This window comes from Arachis hypogaea, chromosome 3 (genome assembly GCF_003086295.3).
Source record: "Arachis hypogaea cultivar Tifrunner chromosome 3, arahy.Tifrunner.gnm2.J5K5, whole genome shotgun sequence".
NCBI classification, from domain to species: domain Eukaryota; kingdom Viridiplantae; phylum Streptophyta; class Magnoliopsida; order Fabales; family Fabaceae; genus Arachis; species Arachis hypogaea.
This window is the reverse complement of record NC_092038.1, coordinates 123,530,273-123,557,732: the sequence shown is the minus strand read 5'-3', so window position 1 is coordinate 123,557,732 and position 27,460 is coordinate 123,530,273. Positions and strand designations below refer to the sequence as shown.

The 27,460-nt window shown below is 34.0% G+C and overlaps 1 protein-coding gene across 1 annotated transcript; it reads left to right on the top strand.

The window, feature by feature from the left end:
* The first annotated feature begins 25,681 nt into the window (after window positions 1–25,681).
* LOC112791233 (uncharacterized) lies at window positions 25,682–26,686 on the top strand. Its single transcript, XM_025833975.3, has one exon. It carries the CDS (start codon window positions 25,928–25,930, stop codon window positions 26,612–26,614), a length of 687 nt encoding a protein of 228 aa, XP_025689760.1. The 5' UTR covers window positions 25,682–25,927; the 3' UTR covers window positions 26,615–26,686.
* Window positions 26,687–27,460: the final 774 nt, after the last annotated feature.

Here is a 27,460-nt window from a genome sequence, read left to right as displayed (position 1 = left end):
TTTGAATCCTGCTTTGTGAGTAGATATTTAAGAGCAGCATGATCAGTGTACACAATCACTTTTGATCCTACTAAATAGGATCTAAACTTGTCAATGGCGTAAACCACTGCAAGCAACTCTTTTTCTGTGGTTGTATAATTCTTCTGTGCGTCATTTAAAACACGACTGGCATAGTAAATGACGTGCAGAAGCTTGCCATGCCTTTGTCCCAACACTGCACCAATGGCATGGTCACTGGCATCACACATTAATTCAAATGGTGATGTCCAGTCTGGTGCAGAGATGACTGGTGCTGTGACCAGCTTAGCTTTCAGAGTCTCAAACGCCTGTAGACACTCCTTATCAAAGATAAATGGCGTGTCAGCAGCTAGCAGATTACTTAGAGGTTTGGCAATTTTTGAAAAATCCTTTATAAACCTCCTATAGAATCCTGCATGCCCCAGAAAGCTTCTGATTGCCTTAACATTGGCTGGTGGTGGTAATTTTTCAATTACCTCTACCTTAGTTTGATCCACCTCTATTCCCCTATTCGAGATTTTGTGCCCAAGGACAATTCCTTCAGTCACCATAAAGTGACATTTTTCCCAGTTTAAAACCAGGTTAGTCTCTTGCACCTTTTTAGAACAAGTGCTAGATGGTCAAGACAGGAGCTGAATGAGTCTCCAAATACTGAAAAGTCATCCATGAAGACTTCTAGAAATTTTTCCACCATATCAGAGAAAATTAAGAGCATGCACCTTTGAAAGGTTGCAGGTGCATTGCACAAGCCAAATGGCATCCTTCTGTATGCAAATACTCCAGATGGATATGTGAATGTTGTTTTCTCTTGATCCTGGGGATCTACTGCAATTTGATTATAACCTGAATATCCATCTAGGAAGCAGTAGTATTCATGACCTGCTAGTCTTTCCAGCATCTAGTCTATGAATGGTAAAGAAAAATGATCCTTTCTGGTGGCTGTATTGAGCCTTCTATAATCAATACACATACGCCACCCTGTAACTGTTCTTGTAGGAATCAGTTCATTTTTTTCATTAGGAACTACTGTCACGCCACCTTTCTTAGGGACAACTTGGACAGGGCTTACCCAGGGGCTATCAGAAATAGGATAAATGATCCCAGCCTCTAGTAATTTAGTGATCTCCTTCTGCACCACTTCTTTCATGGCTGGATTCAGCCGCCTTTGTGGTTGAACCACTGGCTTGGCGTCACCTTCTAATAGAATCTTGTGCATGCATCTGGCTAGGCTAATGCCCTTAAGATCACTGATGGACCACCCAAGAGCTGTCTTGTGTGTCCTTAGCACTTGAATTAGTGCTTCCTGTGGCTCTAAGGTAGAGCTTATGATTACAGGAAAGGTATCACCTTCTCCCAGAAATGCATATTTCAAGGATGGTGGTAATGGTTTGAGCTCGGGTTTAGGAGGTTTCTCTTCTTCCTGAGGAATTTTCAGAGGTTCTATCATTCTCTCTGATTCCTCCAGATCAGGCTGAACATCTTTAAAGATATCCTCTAACTCTGATTCGAGACTCTCAGTCATATTGAACTCTTTTACCAGAGAGTCAATAATATCAACACTCATGCAGTCATTTGGGGTGTCTGGATACTGCATAGCTTTGACAACATTCAACTTGAACTCCTCCTCATTGACTCTCAGGATTACTTTCCCTTTTTGGACATCAATAAGGGTTCGGCCAGTTGTTAGGAAAGGTCTTCCTAGAATGAGAGTTGCACTCTTGTGCTCCTCCATTTCCAGCACCACAAAGTCAGTAGGAAAGGCAAATGGCCCAACCTTGACAATCATGCCTTCAATCACGCCTGATGGGTATTTAATGGAGCCATCAGCAAGTTGGAGACATATCCGGGTTGGTTTGACTTCTTCAGTCAAACCAAGCTTTGTGATAATAGATGCAGGTATTAGGTTGATACTTGCCCCAAGATCACATAGAGCTTGCTTGGTACAAGTTCCCTCTAATGTGCATGGTATCATAAAGCTTCCGGGATCTTTAAGCTTCTCAGGTAAGCTTTTCAGAATGACTGTACTGCATTCTTCAGTGGGGTAAACTTTTTCAGTTTCCCTCCAATCCTTCTTATGACTTAAGATTTCTTTCATGAACTAGGCATAAGAGGGTATTTGCTCAAGTGCCTCTGCAAACGGAATCTTTATTTCAAGAGTCCTGAGATATTCTGCAAAGCGGGCAAATTGCTTGTCCTGTTCCGCTTGGCGGAGTTTCTGAGGATAAGGCATTTTGGCTTTGTATTCCTCAACCTTAGTTGCTGCAGATTTATTGCCTACAGATGTAGGTTGAGAAGCCTTAAGGGTTATTATCAGCACTTGTATGTGTCTGATCCCCCACTGGCATTTGAATGCCAGGGGTGGAAGCTGGAGTGGCGTTAGACGCCAACTCCTCACCCGTTTTTGGCGTCTGAACGCCAGAACTATGCTTCCTTTGGGCGTTCAACGCCAATTCCTTGCTTGTTTCTGGCGTTGAACGCCAGAACTGAACATGGTTTAGGCGTTCAGCGCCAGCTTCCCACCCATTTTCTGGTGTTTGAATGCCAGAATTATTTGAGTAGTTTGCTCATTTCTTGGCTTCCTGCTATCTTGAAGTGATGTTTTTAATATTTTTCCACTTCTTAATTGAACTGCTTGGCACTCTTCTGTTATTTGTTTTGATAGATGTTGTTCTGTTTGCTTCGACTGTACTTCCATATTCATAATAGCCATTCTTGTTTCTTGTAATATCTCCTTGAATTTGGCTAACTATTTTGTTAGAAAGTCTAATTGCTTATTGAATTCCATAGCTTGTTCTGCAGGACTAAGTTCAGCAGTCACTGTTTTAGCTTCTTCTTTCATGGAAGATTCACTACTTAGGTACAGATGCTGATTTCTGGCAACTGTATCAATAAGCTCTTGAGCTTCTTCAATTGTTTTTCTCATATGTATAGATCCACCAGCTGAGTGGTCTAGAGAAATCTGAGCTCTCTCTGTAAGCCCATAATAGAAGATGTCTAACTGCACCCACTCTGAAAACATTTCAAAGGGACATTTTCTTAGCATCTCTCTGTATCTCTCTCAAGCATCATAAAGAGATTCATTATCTCCTTGTTTGAAGCCTTGGATGCTCAGCCTTAGCTGTGTCATCCGTTTTGGAGGAAAATAGTGATTCAGGAATTTTTTTGACAGTTGTTTTCATGTCTTTATGCTGTCCTTAGGTTGGTTATTTAACCACCTTTTAGCTTGACCTTTTACAGCGAATGAAAACAGTAATAATCTGTAGACATCCTGATCTACTTCCTTATCATGTACTGTGTCAGCAATTTGTAAAAATTGTGCCAGAAACTCTGTAGGTTCTTCCTGTGGAAGACCAGAATACTGGCAACTTTGCTGCACCATGATAATGAGCTGAGGATTCAACTCAAAGCTACTGACTCCGATGGAGGGTATACAGATACTACTCCCATATGAAGCAGTAGTGGGGTTAGCATATGACCCCAGAGTCCTTCTGGACTGTTGATTTTTACTTAGTTCCATGATGGAGCAAGGGAGATGATATGGATGTTGATATTATTTATTTTATTATATATAAAAATTTATTTTTGAAATAATAAAATAAAATAAGATAAAATAAAAACAAAATAAAAATAAAATTAAAAAATTGAAAATGTTTTGTGAAGATTTTCAAAAAAAATTGAGGAGAGAGAAAAAGTGGTTAGGATATTTTTGAAAAAGATAAGAAATAAACAAAAAGTTAATTAGTTAGTTGAAAAAGATTTGAAAATCAACTTTTGAAAAGATAAGAAGATAAGAAGATATTTTGAAATCAAATTTTTGAAAAAGATATGATTTAAAAAGATATGATATAAAAGATATGAGTAAAAGATATGATAAAAAAGATTTAATATTTAAAATTAAAATTAATTACTTGACTAACAAGAAACTAAAAGATATGATTCTAGAATTTAAAGATTGAACATTTCTTAACAAGAAAGTAACAAACTTCAAAATTTTTGAATCAATCACATTACTTATTAGCTAAATTTTCGAAAATTTGAAATAAAATTAAGAAAAAGATTTTGAAAAATATTTTTAAATAATTTTCAAAAATAATAAAAAGAAAAAGAAAATATTTGATTTTGAAAAAGATTTTGAAAAGATAAGATTTTTTTAAAATTGAAATCTTGACTTAACTTACAAGAAACAACTATTTTTTTTTTGAAATTTAAAATTAAAAGGGATAAGATTTGAAAATTTTTGAAATTGAAATCTGAATTTTTATAAAAAAAAATTCGAAAATATAGCTTAAAAGTAGTTAGAAAAGATATTTTTTTGAATTTTGAATTTTTTTTATGAAAGAGAAAAACACACAAAAGACACAAGACTCAAAATTTTTAGATCTAATGCTCCTTGCTTTCGAAAATTTTGGAGGGAAAACACCAAGGAACACCAAACTTAAAAATTTTAAGATCAAAACATAAAGAAGACTCAAGAACACTTTGAAGATTCACAAGAACACCAAGAACAAAAGAAAGAACACCAAACTTAAAATTTTTGGGAAAACTAAAATAAATTTTTGAAAATTATAAAAAGATTAATAAGAAAATACCAAACTTAAAGTTTGGCACAAGAATTAATCAAAGAAAAATTATTTTTGAAAAAGTTTTAAAAAGAAAATACCCAATTGCCAAGAACATAAGCCAACGCTCTAGCCAACTGAGCTATAAATGTAACGTGTTTTAAAGATGTATTATTTTTATAGATAAAAATAAAATTTTTTTGAAAACTAATGTTTTGGAAAAGCACAAGAAAAACAAGAAAAGACACAGAGCAAGACAAACCAAAGAATCAAACAAGAAAAATTGACAAGAACAATTTGAAGATCAATGAAAAACAAAGAACACTAATTCGAAAATTTTAAAGGGAAAATATAAAATATGCAATTGACACCAAACTTAGAATAAGACACTAATTCATGAAAAATTAAAAATTAATAGGGACAAGTAATATTTTCGAAAAAATTTTGAAGAGAAATTAAAGGACTCAAATTTAATGACTCTATAGCATCAATACTATATTCCTAATCTAAGCAACAAAATAAACCTTTAGTTGTTCAAACTCAAACAATCCCCGGCAACGGCACCAAAAACTTGGTGCACGATATTGTGTATGCCAATATTAATGGACTATTTAACATAGCTTCGCACAACTAACCAGCAAGTGCACTGGGTCGTCCAAGTAATACCTTACGTGAGTAAGGGTCGAATCCCATGGAGATTGTTGGCTTGAAGCAAGCTATGGTTATTTTATTATTCTTAGTCAGGATACCAATAGGGTTCTTTAGTTTCATATTAAGTAAAAAGGGCATAAAATAAATACTTATTGTGCAATAATGGAGAATATGTTGGAGTTTTGGAGATGCTTTGTCAACTTTGTTTCAGCTTTTCTCTTGTAATCCTCTTCCCACACGCAAGACTCCTTCCATGGCAAGCTATATGTAGGGTGTCACTGTTGTCAATGGCTACTTCCTATCCTCTCAGTGAAAATGGTCCAAATGCTCTGTCACAGCACAGCTAATCAGCTGTTGGTTCTCGATCATGTTGGAATAGGATCCATTGATTCTTTTGCGTTTGTCATCACGCCCAACACTCGCGAGTTTGAAGCTTGTCACAGCCATCCAATCCCATAATCCTACTCAAAATACCACAGACAAGGTTTATACTTTCCGGATTCTCATGAATGCCGCCATCAATTCCAGCTTATACCACGAAGATTCTGATTAAGGAATCTAAGATATACTCATTCAATCTGATGTAGAACGGAGGTGGTTGTCAGGCACACGTTCATGGATTGAGGAAAGTGATGAGTGTCACGGATCATCACCTTCTTCATAGTTAAGCGCGAATGAACATCTTAGATAAGAACAAGCGTGTTTGAATGGAAAACAGAAGTAACTGCATTAATTCATCGAGACGCTGCAGAGCTCCTCACCCCCAACAATGGAGTTTAAAGACTCATGCCGTCAAAGAGTATAAAATTCAGATCTAAAAATGTCATGAGATGCAAAATAAGTCTCTAAAAGTTGTTTAAATACTAAACTAGTAACCTAGGTTTACAGAGAATGAGTAAACTAAGATAATTGGTGCATAGATCCACTTCTGGGGCCCACTTGGTGTGTGCTGGGGCTGAGACTTAAGCCTCTCACGTGCTTGGGCTGTTTCTGGAGTTGAACGGCAGGTTGTAATGTGTTTTGCGCGTTGCACTCCAACTTGTAACCTGTTTCTGGCGCTGGACGCCAGACAGCAACATGGAACTGGCGTTAAACACCAGTTGACGTCGTCTATCTTCGCGCAAAGTATGGACTATTATATATTGCTGGAAAGCCCTGGATGTCTACTTTCCAACCCAATTGAGAGCGCGCCAATTAGACTTCTTTAGTTCCAAAAAATCCATTCCAAGTGCAGGGAGGTCAGAATCCAACAGCATCAACAGTCCTTTTTCAGCCTAAATCAGATTTTTGCTCAGCTCCCTCAATTTCAGCCAGAAAATACCTGAAATCACAGAAAAACATACAAACTCATAGTAAAGTCCAGAAATATGATTTTTGCTTAAAAACAAATAAAATTCTATTAAAAACTAATAAAAACATGCTAAAATCTATATGAAATTACCCCAAAAAGCGTATAAAATATCCGCTCATCAGCATCCCTAGCGTGCCATGCCTTCGAGCCCAAGTGGCACGCCCAGGCCTCTTTCTTTTTCCTCTTGTCTTTGGAAAGTTGAACTAGCGTGGCACGCCCAGGGTCTGGCGTGCCATGCCCATTATGTGTGCTTGGCTCCTTCACTAGCGTGCCACACCCAGAACACAAGTGGCACGCCCATGGCCTCCTAGTCTTGGCGTGCCATGCCTTGAAGCTCAAGTGACACGCCCCAGTCTGCCTCTTGTGATTGATAATGCTGGCGTGCCACGCCTGAGACTCAAGTGACATGCCCAAATGGGAAATGGAAGCTGGCGTACCACGCCTTCGATACCAAGTGGCACGCTCATGTGGTTGGCCTTCTATCTTCTTCTCTGGAAAGTTGTACTGGCGTGCCACGCCCAGGGTCTGGCGTGCCACGCTCATAGTGCAAGCTTTTTCACCTTTCTGGAAAATATAACTGGCGTGCCATACCCAGGTGCTGGCGTGCTGATGAGCGGATATTTTATACGCTTTTTGGGGGTAATTTCATGTAGATTTTAGCATGTTTTAATTGGTTTTTAGTAGAATATTATTGGTTTTTAAGCAAAAATCATATTTCTGGACTTTACTATGAGTTTGTGTGTTTTTCTATAATTTCAGGTATTTTCTGGCTGAAATTGAGGGAGCTGAGCAAAAATCTGAGTTAGGCTAAAAAAGGACTGCTGATGCTGTTGGATCCTGACCTCCCTACACTCGAAATGGATTTTCTGGAGCTACAGAAGTCCAATTGGCGCGCTCTCAACGGCGTTGGAAAGTAGACATCCAGGGCTTTCCAGCAATATATAATAGTCCATACTTTGCGCGAAGATAGACGACGTAACTTGGCGTTGAACGCCAAGTACATGCTGCTGTCTGGAGTTAAACGCCAGAAAAACGTCATGATCCGGAGTTGAACGCCCAAAACACGTTATAACTTGGAGTTCAACTCCAAGAAAGGCCTCAACTCGTGGATAGCTCTAGTCTCAGCCCCAGCACACACCAAGTGGGCCCCAGAAGTGGATTTCTGCACCAATTATCTTAGTTTACTCACATTTTGTAAACCTAGGCTACTAGTTTACTATTTAAACAACTTTTAGAGACTTATCTTGTACCTCATGACATTTTCAGATCTGAATTACATACTTTTTGACGGCATGAGTCTCTAAACTCCATTGTTGGGGGTGAGGAGCTCTGCAGCGTCTCGATGATTTAATACAATTCCTTTGTTTTCCATTCAAACACGCTTGTTCTTATCTAAGATGTTCATTCGCACTTAATTATGGAGGAGGTGATGATCCGTGACACTCATCACCTTCCTCAGTCCATGAACGTGTGCCTGACAACCACCTCCGTTCTACATCAGATTGAATGAATATCTCTTAGATTCCTTAATCAGAATCTTCGTGGTATAAGCCGGATTGATGGCGACATTCATGAGAATCCGAAAAGTCTAAACCTTGTCTGTGGTATTCCGAGTAGGATTCTGGGATTGAATGACTGTGCCGAGCTTCAAACTCCTGAGGGCTGGGCGTTAGTGACAGACGCAAAAAAATCAATGGATTCTATTCCAACCTGATTGAGAACCGACAGATGATTAGCCGTGCTGTGACAGAGCATAGGAACGTTTTCACTGAGAGGATGGGAAGTAGCCATTGACAACAGTGACACCCTACATAGAGCTTGTCATGGAAGGGACTTTGCGTGTGGAGAAGGATTTCAAGGAAGAGTTGAAGTCAGAGGACAAAGCATCTCCAAAACTCCAGCATATTTCTCATTACTGCACAACAAGTAACGCTATTATTCTCTTTTATTTTTCCAATAATTTTAAATACTTTGACTTCTTACAATTAAATCCAAATAACCTTATTGGCCTCCTGACTAAGATTAATAAAATAAACATTGATTGCTTCAAACCAATAATCTCCGTGGGATCGACCCTTACATACGTAAGGTATTACTTGGACGACCCAGTGCACTTGCTGGTTAGTTGTGCGAATTACAAATTTGTGCACCACGTGCCACGCCCAGCATTCAAGTTGCACGCGCAGATGGCTAGTGAGAGTTGGTGTGTCACGCCTTCGATCTCAAGTGGCACGTCCAAGTTAAGTTGGCCTTCTCAGACTTGGCGTGCCATGCCTGGGTTTTTTAAGTGGCACGCCCAAGTGATGGATTGGGGCTGGCGTGCCACGCCTTTGACACCAAGTGGCACGCCCAAGTGATTCCTCTTCCTGATTGATGAGTTGGCGTGCCACGCCCAGTTCTTCAAGTGGCACGCCCATGGTGTGTGATGGTCTTGGCATGCCACGCCCTTCTTGTGGCCTTCATCATTGCTCTCTGGACTTTACTACTGGCGTGCCACGCCCTGATGCTGGCGTGCCACGCCCATTCATTTTTGTGGCGTTTGTCCCAAATGGCACGCCCTCTTCACATGCCAAGCTTTTTCTTGTTGTTTTCTTCCTTTTTTTTTTTTGCTCTTTTCACCTGCAATTCAGCACAAACCCATTTCAAAGCAATGTACCATAATATATATCATTTAGCCCATGAAATTACATTGAAACAGTGAATATGTGATCTTTTTACGGTCCTTTTTATAGGAAAAAAAGGGTAAATAATGCAAGTCATCAGTGGGCACTATATCCTTTGAGTGTAGCGGGCACTATATCCCAAGAGTGTGGATGCATGTCAAAGAGACAATATATGGGTTAGCTACCGGGTGTCTCGGGTTCTGGCAAAATAACTAACACATGAGCTCACGGCCAGTAGGAAAGGCATTCATCATATGCATTTGTATTATTTGTTTGAGTGTGCATTATTTTGGTTTGCCTAATTGCTTAGTTGTGATAAACTGCTATCTGAACTACTTGCTGTAATTGCTATCTATACTTGTGTTTTTTTTTTATTGTATTGTTTGTCTTTGCAACTGATGCGTGAGCATCTTATACCTATTTTTCCTTTGTTTTCTAGTCATTTTTAGTTGAAATTTATTAAGTTTTATTATATTTTTGTGTAAAAATCTTCTTTGGATTCTACTTTGAATGTTTTAGTATTTTTATTTATTTCAGGTAAAATTCGGAGCAATTTGGCAGAGTTTTGTGCAAAAAGGAGAATATTTGGAGCTGTCCCCCTGGGCGCTAAACGCCCAGCTGGCGTTTAGCACCAACAACACAGCAAGCCAGGGATGTTCTTTGCCTCTTTGGGCGCTAAACAGCAACAAGGAAGCATCTTCAAGTGGATTTAGCTTTTATTAGTTATGTTATCTTTTATTTCTGTAACTTTTATTTACATACAATATCTTTTAGTTATAGGATTTAATATTTTATTTTAGTTTCAAAATCAAATTAGGTTAGATATAAAAGGGAAAAGATTCACCCCTTAGAGGAATCTTCTCTCTTCCGCACTTTCACACTTTTTAGATCTCTTATTTTTCTCTGTAAGTCATGAGCCAATAAACTTCTTTGGTTAAGGTTAGTAGCTCTATTTATTTCTATAGATTGAGATTATTACTTTTCTATTTTGATTAATGTATTGATTCAGTTTCATGGATTACTTTTGTTCTTCATTTTATGAATCTGGGTGGAACGAAAGTAAGACCCTTATTCTATTTGTGTTCTTGTGACCCTTAGAAGAGGACCTCACCTGAATAACAACTTGAAAGTAAATTCCTCTTAAATTGCTAATTACTTGAACTAATCTGGATACGTGATATATAATCCGTTTAGCTTTGGGTAATTAGGATTTTTGTGGCCATAAACTAGATTTGAACTTAACCCTCTAATTGGAATCAAGTGACCAAGACATTGGCAGTTAATGAAGGTTAGAGGAGACTAAATCTCTAAGACATTAGCGTTTAATCAATTACAATTTGCCATGAAATGAATCTTACATGATTAAAATAGTTGGTAAGAAAACTTGACCCAAAAAAGTAAACATCTCTATTTTCTCTTATTGATTTCTCACCAATTCTCTTAATTGCTTTCTTTACTCTTGAATTACTATTTAATGCTATTTCAAACACCAAGCCAATTTTTCTACCTGCCTAACTAAACCAATCAGCCGACCATTGTTGCTCAGTCCATCAGTCCTCGCGGGATCGACCCTCACTCCCCTGAGGTATTACTTGGACGACCTGGTGCACTTACAGGTTTAGTTGTGGACATTAGAAACTTCATACCAGCAATTGAGAGATCCCTTATGCTGGTAGAGGTGATGCTGAGGGTTGTTCCACCAGTGATTCGGAGGGTTGGAGGAGACAGAAAGAGAAATATTGGGATGGAATTAGAATAGAATTAGAATCCCCTTAGATAGAGTACCATTGCACCAAATTTCTAATTTAGTATAGTCTTTAAATTTAATTCTGAGTGTCGGAGTTCTGGGATCGCCTCTGACTTTTTCGGAACCTTACATATTATTTATGTAGACACAATTACCATGCTGATAACTCCCAGTTCTCACCCCATACATATATTGTTGTTTTTAGATGCAAGACGCGAGGCACCGCACAAAGCATTATGGAGACACTGTGGAAGCAAAGAACTCTTGGGACTTAGAGTTGTAGTTTCTTTATGTTTATATATGTATATAGATTATTCACCTTATACATGTTATGTATGTCCCTCTTAGAGGTTGATTGGGAGAAACAGGTTGTATGTTTTCTGTTTTGGGATAATTTGGTTGATATATATATATATATGTATATATTCTCTAGCTGGCCTTAGCTTCGCAGGTCGAGTCTAGGACTTGATATTCGTATCTTTTGAAATTATGTTCTATATATGTATAGTTTATCCTTTCTCTCAATCGTTATATCCATATCCATACGAGTATGACGCGAGTTTCTGTTACGTTTTTTCTTAGCTCCTTTTCAAGGCTCATAGATATAATATCCTTGTTATATTTATATGTATTTTATTTTTAGAGGTCGTAGCACCTCGCCACCTATGATTTACGTCCTAGGCGTAAAGCTCTGTATAGTAGGGTGTTACATTATGGTATCAGAACAGTTCATTCTCGAAGAGCTTAGGGAATTGACTAACTATCCTTCTGAGCATACTCTGGCTGTGTGTACATGCTATTTAGGATATCTGCTTGACATATATATCATAAATGTTCATGAGCATACTTTTGGAAATTTGAAGTACTGGAGTTGAGATTTTAAGACTGATCACCTTAATATTAATTGTATAGTGTGGACAAGACCCAAAGGGCATCTCATAGATTCAAGTGAGGTGTTATGGAAATAACGAGGAGCTGTTCTCGCTTACTTTTCGTAAAGCGATCAAAATTTTCGAGGGCAAAAATTTTTATTAGGGAGTAGGATGTAAATTCCTGTAATTAGTAAATAGTTAACTAATAAATTAATTATTATTGAAATAAATTAAGAAATTAAATTTTATAGTTTAATGGAGTAGAAATAATTAAAATATGAATTTTGGTCCTAATTTCAATGGTTTTGGCTCAAAGTTGGGTCAACAGACCGAACGAGTTAGACCAGGCTCAAACAGAGCCCAAGGCCAATATATAAAAGCCAACCTTAGCCTTCTTCTTCCCCAAACCCTCTTGAAACATGCTGATGCAGGGCAAAGGGGAGAAAAGAAACTCCAAACCTTAGCTCAAACTTCAATCTCACATAACTTTCAATCTAGAGCTTCGATTGACGAGCCTTCAGTAGCCACGCATTCGTCTCAAAATTCTCTACAAAACCCACTGAACAATTTGGTAAGAAAATCACATCTTCTTACCCAGTTTTACCATTTTTAGTTTCAAAATCTTAGGTTTTGGATATTGAAAAATTGAATGATTTTGATGGTTTAGGTGAACTCTAGCAACGAGTAATCATGGGGTTTTCGCCCGTTTGACTCGTGGATAAGGTGAAGAACCTCTAACCCTTGTGAAATTGTTAAATTAGCAAACTCCATGATAATTTTAGATGGATGTGTGGAATTAGATTGTATATATATGAATTGGAACCAAATTGATGAAGTTGGAAGCTTGAGTTTGAGCTTGGAGGTTGGGTCTAATTGGTGTATGTTTGGGACCTTGGGCGTTGGTGAAACAGACATAATTAAAGTGCTTTGACTTTAGGGAGGAATCGGCTAAGGTATGGTTTTGGTTTCTCCTAGATAATATATATTGTTGCATGAAAACTTAGGTTAGATTACCATAAGATAAGCTTGAATGTGTTGAATTATTGAACTTGATAGATTATATGTACCTATGAGTGTAACGGGCAGGGATGGACCTAGAGGGGGGTGAGTAGTGGCCTCGGTCTCCCCCCCTCCCCTCTCCCCCCCCCCCTCCCTCCCCCCAAAATTTTTAGAAACTATATTTATATATGAGATATATATTTAAAAAAATAAAAATATTATATAATTTAGTATTTTTATATGTATCATTTTTCATTATGTGATAGATTTATGTCTTAATTGTTTAATTCACTAATATTTTTCACTTAACTAATTTAATATCATACCCTCAAGTCTTTGTAAATTTCAAATTAGTTTTTATATAATTATCTCTATATTTATTTAAAAAAATTATTTGTTTATTTTATAATAACATATTTAAAATTTATATTATTATATTAATAATAACTTACGTAGTTATATTTTGGTAATCACATTATGTACTTTAGATATTCTTTTCTTATAAAAAGTACTTATCTTTCTTCTAAATTTACGTTATTGAAAGAAAAAATTTTATAAAAATATCTTATATCTTGTATTTTATAAAGGTATTGTGTCTTTCAAATAATTAATAATTTATCATTTATTTTCAAATTTTTTAAAATATTTGAAAAAATTAATTTTAATTAATAAGATATGTGATAATTTTTAACTAAACACGATATAAATTATTGGTACTTTATAATTTTATAATGTACTATTGATATTGTTATATTTCTTTTATATAACTATCATATTAAAAATAAAAGTGTGAAAAAAATTTATAATTATATATATATATATATATTGATAAACTTTTTGAAAAACTAAGTCTAATAACTATATGTTAATTATTTTTGTAGAATAAAAAAAGTTATCTAAAATTCGGCCCCTCCATATTAAACTTTCTGCATCCATCCCTGACTGACGGGCACTATATTCCAAGAGTATGGGAGCACTTTACCCTAGCAAGTGTGTCGGGCACTATATATCCCATGAGTGTGGCGGGCACCATATCCCATGAGTGTGACGGACACTATATCCCAAAAGTGTGGATACATGTCAGAGAGACGATATCCGAGTTAGCTACCGGGTGTGTCGGGTTTTGGCAAAGTAACTGACACGTGACCTCACAGCCAGTAGAAAAGGCATTCATCACATGCATTTGTATAATTTTTTAAGTATTCATTATTTTTGTTTTCCTAATTGCTTATCTATGATTAATTGTTATCTGAGCTACTTGCTGTAACTACAATTTATACTTGTGTTTTTCTTGATTGTATTGTTTCTCTTTACAATTGAGAGATTCCTCATGCTGGTGGAGGTGACGCTGAGAGTTGTTCCACCTGTGATTCAGAGGGTTGGGGGAGACAGAAAGAGAAATGTTGGGCTAGAATTAGATTAAAATTGGAATCCCTTAAATAGAGTACCATTGTACCAAATTTCTAGTTTAGTATAGTCTTTAAGTTTAATTCTGAGTGTCGGAGTTCTAGGATCGCCTCTGACTTTTTCTAGACATTATATATTATTTATGTGGGTACCATTACCATGTTGAGAACCCCTAGTTCTCACTCCATACATATATTCTTGTTTTCAGATGCAAGATGTGAAGTACCGCACAAAGCATTCTGGAGACTCTGTGGAAGCAAAGAACTCTTGGGACTTAGTGTTGTAGTTTGTTTATGTATATATATGTATATAGATTCTCCATTTTATATATGTTATGTATGTCCCTCTTAGAGGTTGACTAGGAGAAACAGGTTGTCGGTTTTCTGTTTTGGGATAGTTTGGGTTATATACATATATGTATATATTCTCCGGCCAGTCTTAGTTTCACAGGTCGAGTCTGGGACTTGATATTCATATCTTTTGAAATTATGTTCTATATATGTATAGTTTATCCTTTCTCTCAATCTTTTGAAAGTATGATGCGGGTTTTTGTTACATTTTTGCTTAGCTCCTTTTCAAGGCTCCTAGATATAATATCCTTGTTATATTTATATGTATTTTATTTTTAGAGGTCGTAGCGCCTCGCCACATTTTATTTACATCCTGGGTGTAAAATTCTGTGTGGTAGGGTGTTACAAGAGCGACAAAAACAACGGCGATAAAGCGACCAACGCGATGCATGGAGTCCCGTAGACTTTGAACGTTGTTGGCGGTGGCCGACGCTAGTGGAGGGGCTGCCAGAGGTGATTTGTGAGAGATAGAGAGAGAGGAGGAGAGAGAGGGTAGAAGGTTAGAGAAAGAAAGAGGAGAAGGTTAGAAAGAGATAGAGTATTTTTAAAATGAGGGGAGAGGGTTCGTGGTTTGAATTTAAGGCATGATTACCATCGGATTTACCGCCAGATGAATCCAATAGTAATGCTTTGCAAATGACCAAAACACAACATTGCACTAATTTGGGTCACCAGCGAATTTATCCGCCGGTAAATCTGATAGTAATGACCGTGCCATTTTTTCCTTTTTTTCTCCAATTAATACCGGAGAATTTATCGTCGGAAAACTAAATCCAATGGTAATCTTTTTATCCGACGAATTTATTGCCAAATTCTCTGGTAAATCACTTGCTAACGTTTGACACTAAATCCGATGGTATTCGGCATTTTTCTTGTAGTGGGAGCTAACGATACCATCTTGAGTTTAGACATTGTAGTCCGAAAATGAGTAGGATGATGGGCTTTCGTAAAGATATCAGCAATCTAGTCCAGAGTCTCAACCGTTATGGGACAAACAACACCAATAAAGAGATGTTGCTGGACAAAGTGTCAATCATTCTCAATGTGTTTGGTGCACTCATGAAAGACATAATTATAGAAATTCTAAGTAGCACTTCAGTTGTCATAATAAACATCAGTTAGGAACGAATGAGTGGCACCCAAGTCTTCAAGAAGCTAACAAATCAAGACAACTTCAACAGTGGTGTCAGCGATGGCATGGTATTCACCTTTGGTGCTTGATCAAGTAGTGAATGTTTGCTGCTTGACTCGTCAAAAAATAAGAGAGACACCAAGAATCAAATAGTAACTGGTAGTAAAACGATGATCAGTGAGATCACCATCCCAATCAGCATCTGAGTACCCTTGAAGGATTAAATATGCGTGGGCAAAAAAATAGTATCCATGAAACAGAGTGCCTTTGATGTAACAAAGGATATGAAGAACTGCCTCATAATTTCTAGTACGAGAAACTGACAAGAACTGTCTCACAAGATGAACAGGATAGACGATGTCTGGTCACGTGACAGTCAGGTATGTTAGACCTCCAACTAACTAGCGATAAAGAGTAGGATTATCCAAAATAGTGACATCTATAGGAGGAAACCAAGCATTAGGCCCAAGAAAAGTAGACTCAGAGTGATTATCTGTATGTAATACTGGCTCAAGTGAGAAGATTGGAAGCATACTTAGTTTGAGAGAGATAAATACCGTCGTCAAAGGATATTACTTCAAGACAAAGAAAATAACTTAGAGATCCAAGATTTTTTATCTCAAAGATATGGTGAAAGGATGGTTTAAGATCAGTGATACTGTCAACATCATCTCTAGTAATAATCATGTCATCAACATATAATAGTAGAAGAACAACCGCATGAGCATTCTTATGAGAGCTACAAGTGAAACCAAGGTTTCATATAGTGGTGCTAAACTTTTCAAACCATTCGCAAGGAGCATGCTTAAGGTCATAGAGTGCCTTACAAAGAAGACAAACTTTGCTAGAAGGCCAAGGATAACCAGGGAGTGATTTTATATAGACTTTCTTTATCAAAACCCCAATAAGAAACGCATCCATCGCATCCATCTAACTGAGAGATATTTTTTACAGTGGCAATGGCAAGGAGAGCTCGAACATATGTGAATCGAGTAACACGAGTAAAAGTTTTTTCATAATTAATACCATACTTTTTGTATATATCCATGAGCAACTAAGCATGCCTTATAAGGGTCAATAAAGCCATCAGAGCAAGTCTTGAGCTTGTATACCCATTTACTATCCATAATTTCTTGATCAGAAGGTGGATCAACTATGTTCCAAGTGTGTGGTTTTTCTAGTACCTAGATTTCTTCATGCATTATTTGCTGCCAATTTGAATTTGTAGAGACTTCTCTAAATGACTTAAGTTTACAATGATGAACAATAGTAGAAAAATAATGATAATTAAAAAGATAAGGAGATGGATTTCTTACTCTAGAACATCGAATGGAAGGAGGAGGCATGACAGTAGGAGCAAGATCATCGTCTGATCTAAAACCATCGTGAGATGGAGAAGGTGCAAGAGTAGGAAGCCCGAGAGATTGACTTGACACATAACTTGTATTATCATCACTAGAAAAAAAAAGCCAACTTTGAGATCGGTAAAAAAAGGCTGGGTAGAAAGAATGGACTTAAAATAGGAGAAACTAGAGAACATGTGATGCTCTCAGAATATAACATGACGAGATATATGAATACGTTAAGAGACAGGATTCCAACAACGATAATTCTTGAGTTTAGTACCATAACCAAGAAAACAACGCATACGAGCCCGATGTTCAAGTTTATTATGTTCATGAGACTGAAGAAGAATAAAACGAATACAACTAAAAATTCTAAGAGAGTTGTAATCTGGAGAGGTATGAAAAAGATGCTCAAATAGAGTAATGTTACCAAGGACAAAAAAAATCTATTGATAACATGGATAGTAGTGAGAATATTTTCATCCCAAGTATGCTCAAAACATGAAGAAAAAGAAAGCATTGCACGAATAGAGTCAAGAATCTGAATATGCTTGCGTTAAGCTCTTCCATTTTGTTGAGACGTACTAAGACAATAAAATTCAAACCAAGTACTCAATTCAGCAAAATAAATTAAAAGTTTGGGTTCTTTGGACTTGGAACGACTAGACAGAAACAATGGTATGGTCGGTGATGAAGGACATCGATATTATTGGGAAAATGATCGAAAAACAAGAACAAAACACACTAGGAAAAGAGAAAACAAAGGGGATATTGACTAATTTTTATGAAAAAAAAAACACCTATATTCTGATACCATGTTAGAAATAACAAAGTAAACTAAAGAAACCATTGCATATTATTGAGAGTGCTCTGAATGGTAGAATATATATAAGGGTATATATAAGTAGTAGAAGAGTCAAAATAATAAAAGCGTAATATCCTATAATAAATATACAGATATACTAAATAATTTTAGTTGATGCTAATTGATTTTAAAACTTTAATAATTTTAAATTTTAAATTCTAAATACTAATTTTTAAATTTTTTTGAAAATGAGAGTTAAATAAAGTTGGCTAATATTAATTATTAAAAGATAGTTCTTTGTAATTATTCATTTGATATATATTTTTAGGAGTAAACAAAATTAATTTTATACTCATGAAATATAGATTTTTGCAGATAAAATTATCAGAAATCTTAAAAAATTATTTAAAATTCTCAAACTACCCTCCAATATAACTTAATTCTAATTTCTAATTTTACTTAACACCACCACTCTCCTTATCCAAACCCTACCACCCTCTCATCACTACCACCGTCATCACTATCACCATTACCGCCAACTTCGGATCGTTGATACCGTTACCTTAGCTTGGCTCTCGGCATCATCGTTTTGGTGTTTTGTCATCTTGTTAGGATTCTTCAGATCCTAATAATTGCCAGTAGAGTTGCTGAATTTGAAATACATTGGTATGCCCTTTTTTGTGCTATCGAGGGACGTGACACTGATGTTGAAGATCCCCTGAAGACGACCAAAGGGCCTTCAAATCTGAAGTGTGACGAATCAACGTTTGGCTTGCGATTTCCAGAGCGAAAAGAAGGCGGGATGAGATTGCTGACGAAGACGCTGATGGTGCTGATGAGAACATCATGAAGCCATGTGTTGGTGTAGATCTTGGTCATGATAATGAAATTTTTTAAGTTGAGAAAGTCCTCATCGACCTTGTACACGAATTTCTCATTCCATGTTGGGTTGGTGTGACCTACTTCATCGGCAAGGTGATAATGGCGGTGGTGATGCCAGCGGTGGCGGTAGTGATGGTGATAATTGAGTATGAGAATGGTGGTAGGATTTGAGATTGGGAAAGTGGTGGTGTAGAAAAAAATTAGAAGTTAGAATTAGGTTATATTAGAGGGTAGTTTGAAAATGTTAAATAATTATTTCGAATTCGGATCATTTTATCTGCAAAAATTTATCTTTCATGGGTATAAAGTTAATTTCATTTTTTCGTAGATAAAATTATCAATGTTCTAAATTTTCGTGAATACAAATGATAATTTATTCTATTTTTAGATTTTGAATAATTTCACAATATGTTGTATTTTTTGTCGGTACAAAAATTAAAGTACATAATCTAGTGAGAAGGATGTGTTAACTACATTAACTTTATTATTTAGAGAATGGTTCCACTAGATAGACAACAAAGAAATTGAACAACGTGAATAACAGGCTGAAAATTTGGCCCAATAAAGTTTAAAAAAATACTCTACTCGAATTATCCAACCAAAAAACCCCATTCAGTAATTAAAAAATTTTAACCATCCATTATACGCTAATTTACCAAAGTATCAGCTACTCCCCCAAACCCTCTGCCATCACCGCCATCACTTGGTCTCCAACCAGCCCCCATCGTCACCGCCGGGATCCTCCTCACTATCGTTAGTTCATCAACAAGGACCTTCATCGGCGTCATTCTCCTCCAGACCAGAAACAAACGGCGCCGCGGGGCTCCTCCTTGTTGTCGCTCACCCCTAGTGAAAATTACCATCTACTTAAGGATAAAAATAATCATCCGCAGACCTAGTGAATTGAACATCCAACATATTTTAATTGTATATAAATAAAGTCAATCCAATCAAATAATTATCCACATAAGAATTAAAATAACTATCCGCATACCTACTAAAATGACCGTCCTAAGCTGGTCATTGGTGAAAACGACATAACGACTAACACTGATGCTGCTCCTTCAACAGTTCGACAACTACCGGTAGTGGCCACTGGTGAGGATGAAGGTTGTTTTCCAGTGACTCAAGAGAGTGAAAATGTACAACCTTTGCCGACCTCGCAGGAGAAAAATGAAGAGTGGCACAAAAACAGCGGTAGCAGTGGATAGCGGTGGGTGGGAGGCGTATTGGGCTGAGTGCCGGAGGGGAAGGTGTGTCCCGATGACCGGCGATGGTGGAGGAGTGTCGGGATGAGCGGCGGATGGGAGGACCGGGATGAACGACAGTGTGAGTGGAGGAGGGAAAGAGGATTGAGATGGAATAAGAACGTGATGTGACGGTATATTAAAAGGAGATTATGTTGCCTAACCATAATAATTTAAATTCAAAAATTGATTATTCTAGTACATTGAGAATCTAATTTTAATAATTAATTTAATCTTCTTTTTTTAAACCGTTGTTCACGTTGTTCAACATTTACATTGTTTACCTATACTTTCTCTTTAGCGAAATATTTAGAGATCATCAGAATTTATTGTTTTTTAGTTATTACTTAACCATCAACTCAATTTATTTAGTGTAGTTCTTTTAGCCTAATAATCTAACAGCGTATTTTATCCCATACCTTTAAATATTGATAGCTAACTGATAACTAAAAATAATAAATTCATATCCTTCTCTAGCATTCTTCTATTATTTATGAAAAAAACTCTACAACTAAGTGATTTATCCAACCAAGTTGTATAACTGTTTTTCATATTCACGCACGTTGCTTTTTCTTCTTCTTCCGTATACCATTGCCGCTGTTGTTTCTTCTTCTTTTTATCCTCATTTTTATTCGTCTTTTTCTTTTGTTATTGTCGTCGTCGTTGTTGTCACTACCACCACCACTGCCATCTCTTCTTCTTCTTCCTCCTTCCCTTTTATTTGAATTTTTTTCCATCTTTCCTTTTCATCCTCCTCCATCATCATCATCATCATTGTGATTCTTGTCATAGGCTTGAATTCGGAATCTTTATGTAGTTGTAGTATTCTTATATGATTTATGTGATGAGTTTTCTGGTGTCATCATTTTTAAGTTTCGGTGTTATTATGAGTTAGATTCATTGTGATTCATGTTTCTATGCTTGTTTTGAGTTTAGTTTTTTCTGGTGTTACCATTTTAAAAATTCGGTATTATTTCAATTTAAATTTAGTGTGATTCTTGTCGTAGGCATGGATTTGGAGTCTCTATGTAGTTGTAGTATTTTTTATGTGATTTAAACTATGTTGATGAGTTTTCTGGTGTCATCATTTTCAAATTTCAGTGTTATCATGAGTTAGATTCAATGTGATTAATATTTTTGTACTTGTTTTGAGTTCAGTTTTTTTCTGGAGTCACCAGTTCAAAATTTTGGTATTATTTTGATTTAGATTTAGTGTGATTCTTGTCATAAATTTGAGTTTAGTGTCTCTATGTAACATCATCATCATCATCATCCTCTTTCTTCTCCTTCTCATTATCATTATAAGAAGAAAAAAATTAAATAAAGAAAAAGAATAAATACATAATACTGCAAAATTACTAGAAAGAGAAAGAAAAAAAAACGTAACAACTACATGTAGAGTAATAAAAACGCAAAAAAAAAAGGAAGAAGAGGAAGAGGAAGGACGCAAAAAAAAAAAAAAGAACGCAAAAAAAATGCGATATTATTACTAAGAGTTGGACCATAATATTGTTACTGAAAGTTAGAGCGTATTTATACGCTCTCACTAATAAAACTTTTTATTAAATTTAAACTGACTTGAATAAATTTAATTGCCAAAAAAATTTGGATAATATAAATTATTTATTTGATTGGATGTCATCTTATATTAAGGAGGAGTAATAATTGGATTCAAACTTCTGAGTCTTTAATAAATCATAATTCAGATCTTGACAAATTTGAGCTTTTACATGTTTTATCATATTTTATTGGCTGGTTACGTATACATATCATTCAAATAATCATTCTGGTTTTGACTACTGATATATACGGACATGATTGTGATAATTTAATGAAGTTAATTAGCCATTTTCAAATCAATAATTAAAAACACTCCATTTAATAATTTAAGAAATATGACACTTTATTGAGTTATTAAATTCGGATGACGAATACATTTTAAATACGATATTTTTTTAATATCGTATATTTTTTGTATTTAACTATAATTTATCAAAAAACTAAAAATATTTATCCTAATATATTTAGATATATTTAAATATCATGTATCAATATATTTAATTTTATTTTCAATTTATATTTTTAAAATAAATTTTAGAATAATATATATTATTATTTATTAAAAAATATTATACTTTATACAATTAAAAAATATTAAAAACGTTTAATAATATTAGTTTGTATCTTAATATAAAAAGATATTATAATTTTTAAAAAAAAATATTTTATATATATCATAGCATATATCTTATAAAAAAATTAAAATTAATATATTTGTATATCTCGTGTAATATTATGTCTAATATTCGAGTCTTAATTAATATCCGTATTTTATAGGATTGCACATGAATTAAATCGTATTGGATATATCTTATAATTCTATTTGATCCGTACTTCATTTATTGGATTGGATCGGATACGATATCCGTATTTTTTCAAATCGAGTCCGATCCGCATAATTAAAAAAAAACTGTTTTAAGGTCCTATTTAGCTATTTTTACAAAAAAAAAATCAAGAAAATCCATTTTTTTCCTGTTTAAGTTTATTTACTTCTAAAATATTATCAATAAAAATTCTCTTGAATAACAAAAAAAAATACAAGATCTAAGTTTAATTGTTTTAAGTTGAAGTATAACATAAAAAATTAAAAATAAAATATCATAAAATTTATGAATCAACACACTAAAATTCATATTACATTAGAGTTTACTTTCTTAAACTATGCTATTTGTATGAGACGTACGGATATGCAGATCAACAGATCAGCAGATCAGATTTGCGGATATCACTACTAAATCGCAATCTAATTCTACTATACTATGGATTGAATCTGATTCGATCCGCAATTGAATAATATCTACAAAATTTGAATCGAATACAGATAATTATTATATACATTATGCAATACATGTGTAACCTTAGTGCTTCATAGTTAATAATAACTGATGTATGTGCAGATTGCAGCTATAAATGAGTTAAAGAAAGATCAAAGACACTAAGACAGCATACATAAGATCAGAGCCGGTTGAATTCAATATTTTTCTTTATTATTTTTTCTTTTTCTTTTTCTTTCTCCGATTAGTACGCAACACGGTGGATGTAGTTTCGGGAAGTTTCCATGTGTCAGAAGCCAGTTTGATAGCATTTGCTCTGATATTTTTTCTCTTCAGAATCCTGAAAGTGAGAGACTTGCATTATTGACAGGTTGGAACTTGGAAGTTGGAACTGATCAAAGAACCAAATCTGTTCATGGAGACAATATTCCATCTATCAGGGGAAATAATGGAAAAGCTAATGAATTAAACTAAAGTGTCTAATTTTGTCCATGTTTTTTATTTTACTTTTTTATTTGCCTATTTTGGATGAACATTAGATTGTTAATTAAATTGTTTCAAAAATGAAAAATGTGTGGAAAAGTAGAAAAAATTGGGACTTAAGATTGAGAGATGCCTTGAGATGATACTGTAGTGCAATATGTATAGTCTATGTGATGAAAGAATCTAAATGAGACAAAGCAACACAAAAAAGTATAGAGCAAATTAAAGTGAAAAGCATATATGCTGTTGCCTCATCTTTTTCTTATTACACCCTTTTTTATAAACAACAATTCAATTTATATGCAAAAATTATGATAGTATATCAAAATTACAAACTATCCGGTACAAAATTATTTTATATTTTTAATATTCATTTTATTTTTTTAATTACAAAATATAGAAAAAAAAAACACATGCACGGGTACGAATAATTTTTTTATCATGTTATGGGGTCTGATTAAGAATTTCAAACTGATTAGAAGCCAACATACATGATTAAAACGAAAGTGCCTTGTCTTGTAGCAAAGTTTTTTTTTATTTTTTACTTTTTTATTTTTTTTAATCATCATTCTTCTTTATTTTTTTCTAATCATATTTTTTAATGTAATAAGTTAAAAATTAATTCATTACAAATAAAAATTTTATTTAAAATTTTGTTATTAATCAATAATTATTACATAAATAAAATGATATTTAAATTTTTATATTTATTTAAACGAACTAATAAAGTAATGACTAACTCAAATTAGTTATCATTCTCTCATCATTTTGCATTGCAATTTTGAACAATATCACTGTCTTGATATGTAGTTCTTGACTTCTTAGTCCAACTGTAAAAGCATTTTCTCTTTTTTGCAAAGTACCTTGGCAAAGATGCTCATAAAGTGGGACATACAAAAAATATTATTTTTGCCAAACACCCAAAGACGATGTACTGCTCTACTTTGAACTCAATCCACTGCACCATCATATATGAATAACTTCCAGCTTAAACTTTGAATTTTCTGCTTTCTGTTTTAATAAATTTGGCCCCTAAATATTTAAATTAATCTATGAATTTTAAATTGTATAGTTTTTTAATGTAAAAAAATTTCATATAAATAAGCATCTAATTTACAAAAATACTATTTGTACATTAAAATTTGCTACTAAAATTAATTACTAATATATTTGTGTATAAATACATGTGTAGTTTAATTTATTTTTAATATATATTTATATTTTAACATATATTTTATACTGATGATTAATTTTGATAGTTGATTTTAGTGTATATATAAAATAACTCTCTAATTAATTATGTATTATCATATTTAGTAAAAGAGTAATGCTACCACGAGACTAATAAAATTTATTATCTTTTATTAAGACTTAATCAATAAAGATACTTTTTTATGTATAATATCTAAAAATATAATATTAACTAAATTTTAATTTTTAATTTTTGAACTCTAAATTAATTTAATAGTATAAAATAAATTATTAATTAAAATTTGATTAATATTGATAAAAAAAAGTACTAACCCCATAATATTTCTTTTAATAAAATTAACTATTGTTCACAAGATATATATACAAATACAATAAATAAAATTACACCGCTACAATATTAATAGATCACAATTTCTCAGATGACCAACTAGCCACAAGATTCCAGAATTATATTTATTTAATTATTTAAATGGCATTGCCGACCCTTTCCTTTGGTAAAGCTTTCCAATAGGTGGCTGAATATATTAAAAGAAAAATAAAAGAAATTAATGGTACAAATAATAATATATTAAACATAATAAATATATTGTTCTAACAAGCTAAGGCGCTACCTCATTTAAATATTTTCAAGTTGTGTATGCATGATCAGCTCCTCATTGAATAAAAGAAATTGAAAACATTTTATTTTTATTTATTTTTAAAATTTAATTATAATCCGTCATAATATAAAAATATTTTATATAATTATCTAATTATATTTATTTTTGTTATTAGATTATTCTTTTATTAGTTTAATGTTGATGATAATTATAATAAAAATATATAAAAAATCTATAAAATTTTTTATTTTATTTTGTTTTTTTTATTCATTAAAAATTATTAAAATAAAAAAATTTAATTTTTTTCTTTTTCTCAACTTTTAATCTTTTTTTCTCTCTTCTAATTCATCAAATCATTAATATCACAACTTGAATAATTTAAAATTTAAATTTTTTATTTTTTATTTTAAATAATTATTTATACAATTAATATAAAAAATAATTATTTTTATTAATATAATATTACGTAATTTGATAAACTTGTAAAATTGATTTCCGTGGTATGAAAATTAAATTTTGATTTTGATATTTTGAAATAATGATGGCTTATTATTTAAAGAGCAAGCATGGGCATGTTAACTGGTATAAAGACCATCCTTTGTGAGATCTTGCATCCACCACTACCATCCTAATTGCTTTTAGTTTCTTCCAATATTATTCCACATCAAAAACCTTTCTCACCACTTTTTCATTTTATATCTATCTTCCCATTCCCCTCACACCACTTAGCTTCTTCTTCAAAAACTGCACTGTCTTCTTCAAAATCAAACATGGCAGGAGGGAATAATAAGAGGAATCAAACAAGCCCAGTGGGAAGTCCAACATCAGGAAACATCTCAGATAGTTCTTCATCGAAGGAACAACAAGACAGGTTCCTCCCAATTGCAAACGTCAGCAGGATCATGAAGAAGGCGCTGCCGCCGAATGCAAAGATCTCGAAGGAGGCGAAGGAAACTGTTCAGGAGTGTGTGTCTGAGTTCATAAGCTTCATAACTGGTGAAGCTTCCGACAAGTGCCAGAGGGAGAAGAGGAAGACCATCAATGGTGATGATCTTCTTTGGGCCATGACTACGCTTGGTTTTGAGAACTATGTTGGACCCTTGAAGCTTTATCTCAACAACTATAGGGAAACTGAAGGGGACAAGACTTCCATGCCGGTTAATCATCATCATCATCATCATTCTCCAGAACCCAATAATCATCATCATGGTGTTGCTGATTTTGCAGGTTTCAATGGTAATAATAATGATGGAGGGTTTTACTCTGTTGGGCCTCATCAAGTTCTGAATCACAGTACTATCACTACTGCGACTACTACTCCATCAAAGAGTTTCAATAATCATCATCAGAGTGTGGTTGATAATGTCAATGGTGATGCTGATGCTAATGCCAATGGTAATGATAATCGTAGGTTGATGATGCCATCAGACCTACGTAGTTATAGGGTTGAATGGTAGTTAGATATTATTTTTACCTGAAAAATATTTGTTATTCTCGTTTTATATAAGATATAATATAATATTGACTCATATCATTGAATTAGAATTCATATAACAAGCAAGTAACTAAACAAACTTTTATATAAAATTAGTAATTAATATATTTATTTTGATATAATTAAATATATTATTTGTATAATTATTTTGTTTAACTTATTTTTATTATATATTTTATTTTAATAGCTAATTTTAGTGTACCAATAATATATTTGGTAGGTTTTATGTATATTGAACCATTCATTCTTAGATGCTGAAGTAACTTATTGTGTTTATACTTGGCTTTAAATAAAAGGTGCAACTGTTGTTTATATTCATAATTAAGTGTTTCGCTAAGGGAAGCTAATTTATATGTGGTTATCAAATTAATTTGCTAATAAACTGATTATACCCTAGAAAGTGAAGAATTGTGCAGTCTAGCAGATAAAGCTTAATTGAAGTGAAAATAAGAGCTAGAGATTATTAAGCTTCATCCTACTCCTAGGAGGACGATCATTTTTATATGTATATGTATTTAATTTACAAATAAATTGAAATGTTAAGGAAAACCCTATAGCGGGGAAAATTCTTATCCACTTGTCGAAATTAAGGAATTTGGTTATTGTAGAATAAATTAAACTTTGACCCAACACATTTGCGTTATCACGATATCGTTCTCAAATTTCACCAAAGTGGACCCAATAGAAAATAAAATAAAATAATCACCAAAGTGGAAATGTATGAATATCATCTTTGAACTTGATAAATGATTAATTAAAACAGTATAAATGAAGTAATATTTTATACTACTTTTTCTTAAAAGGAAAG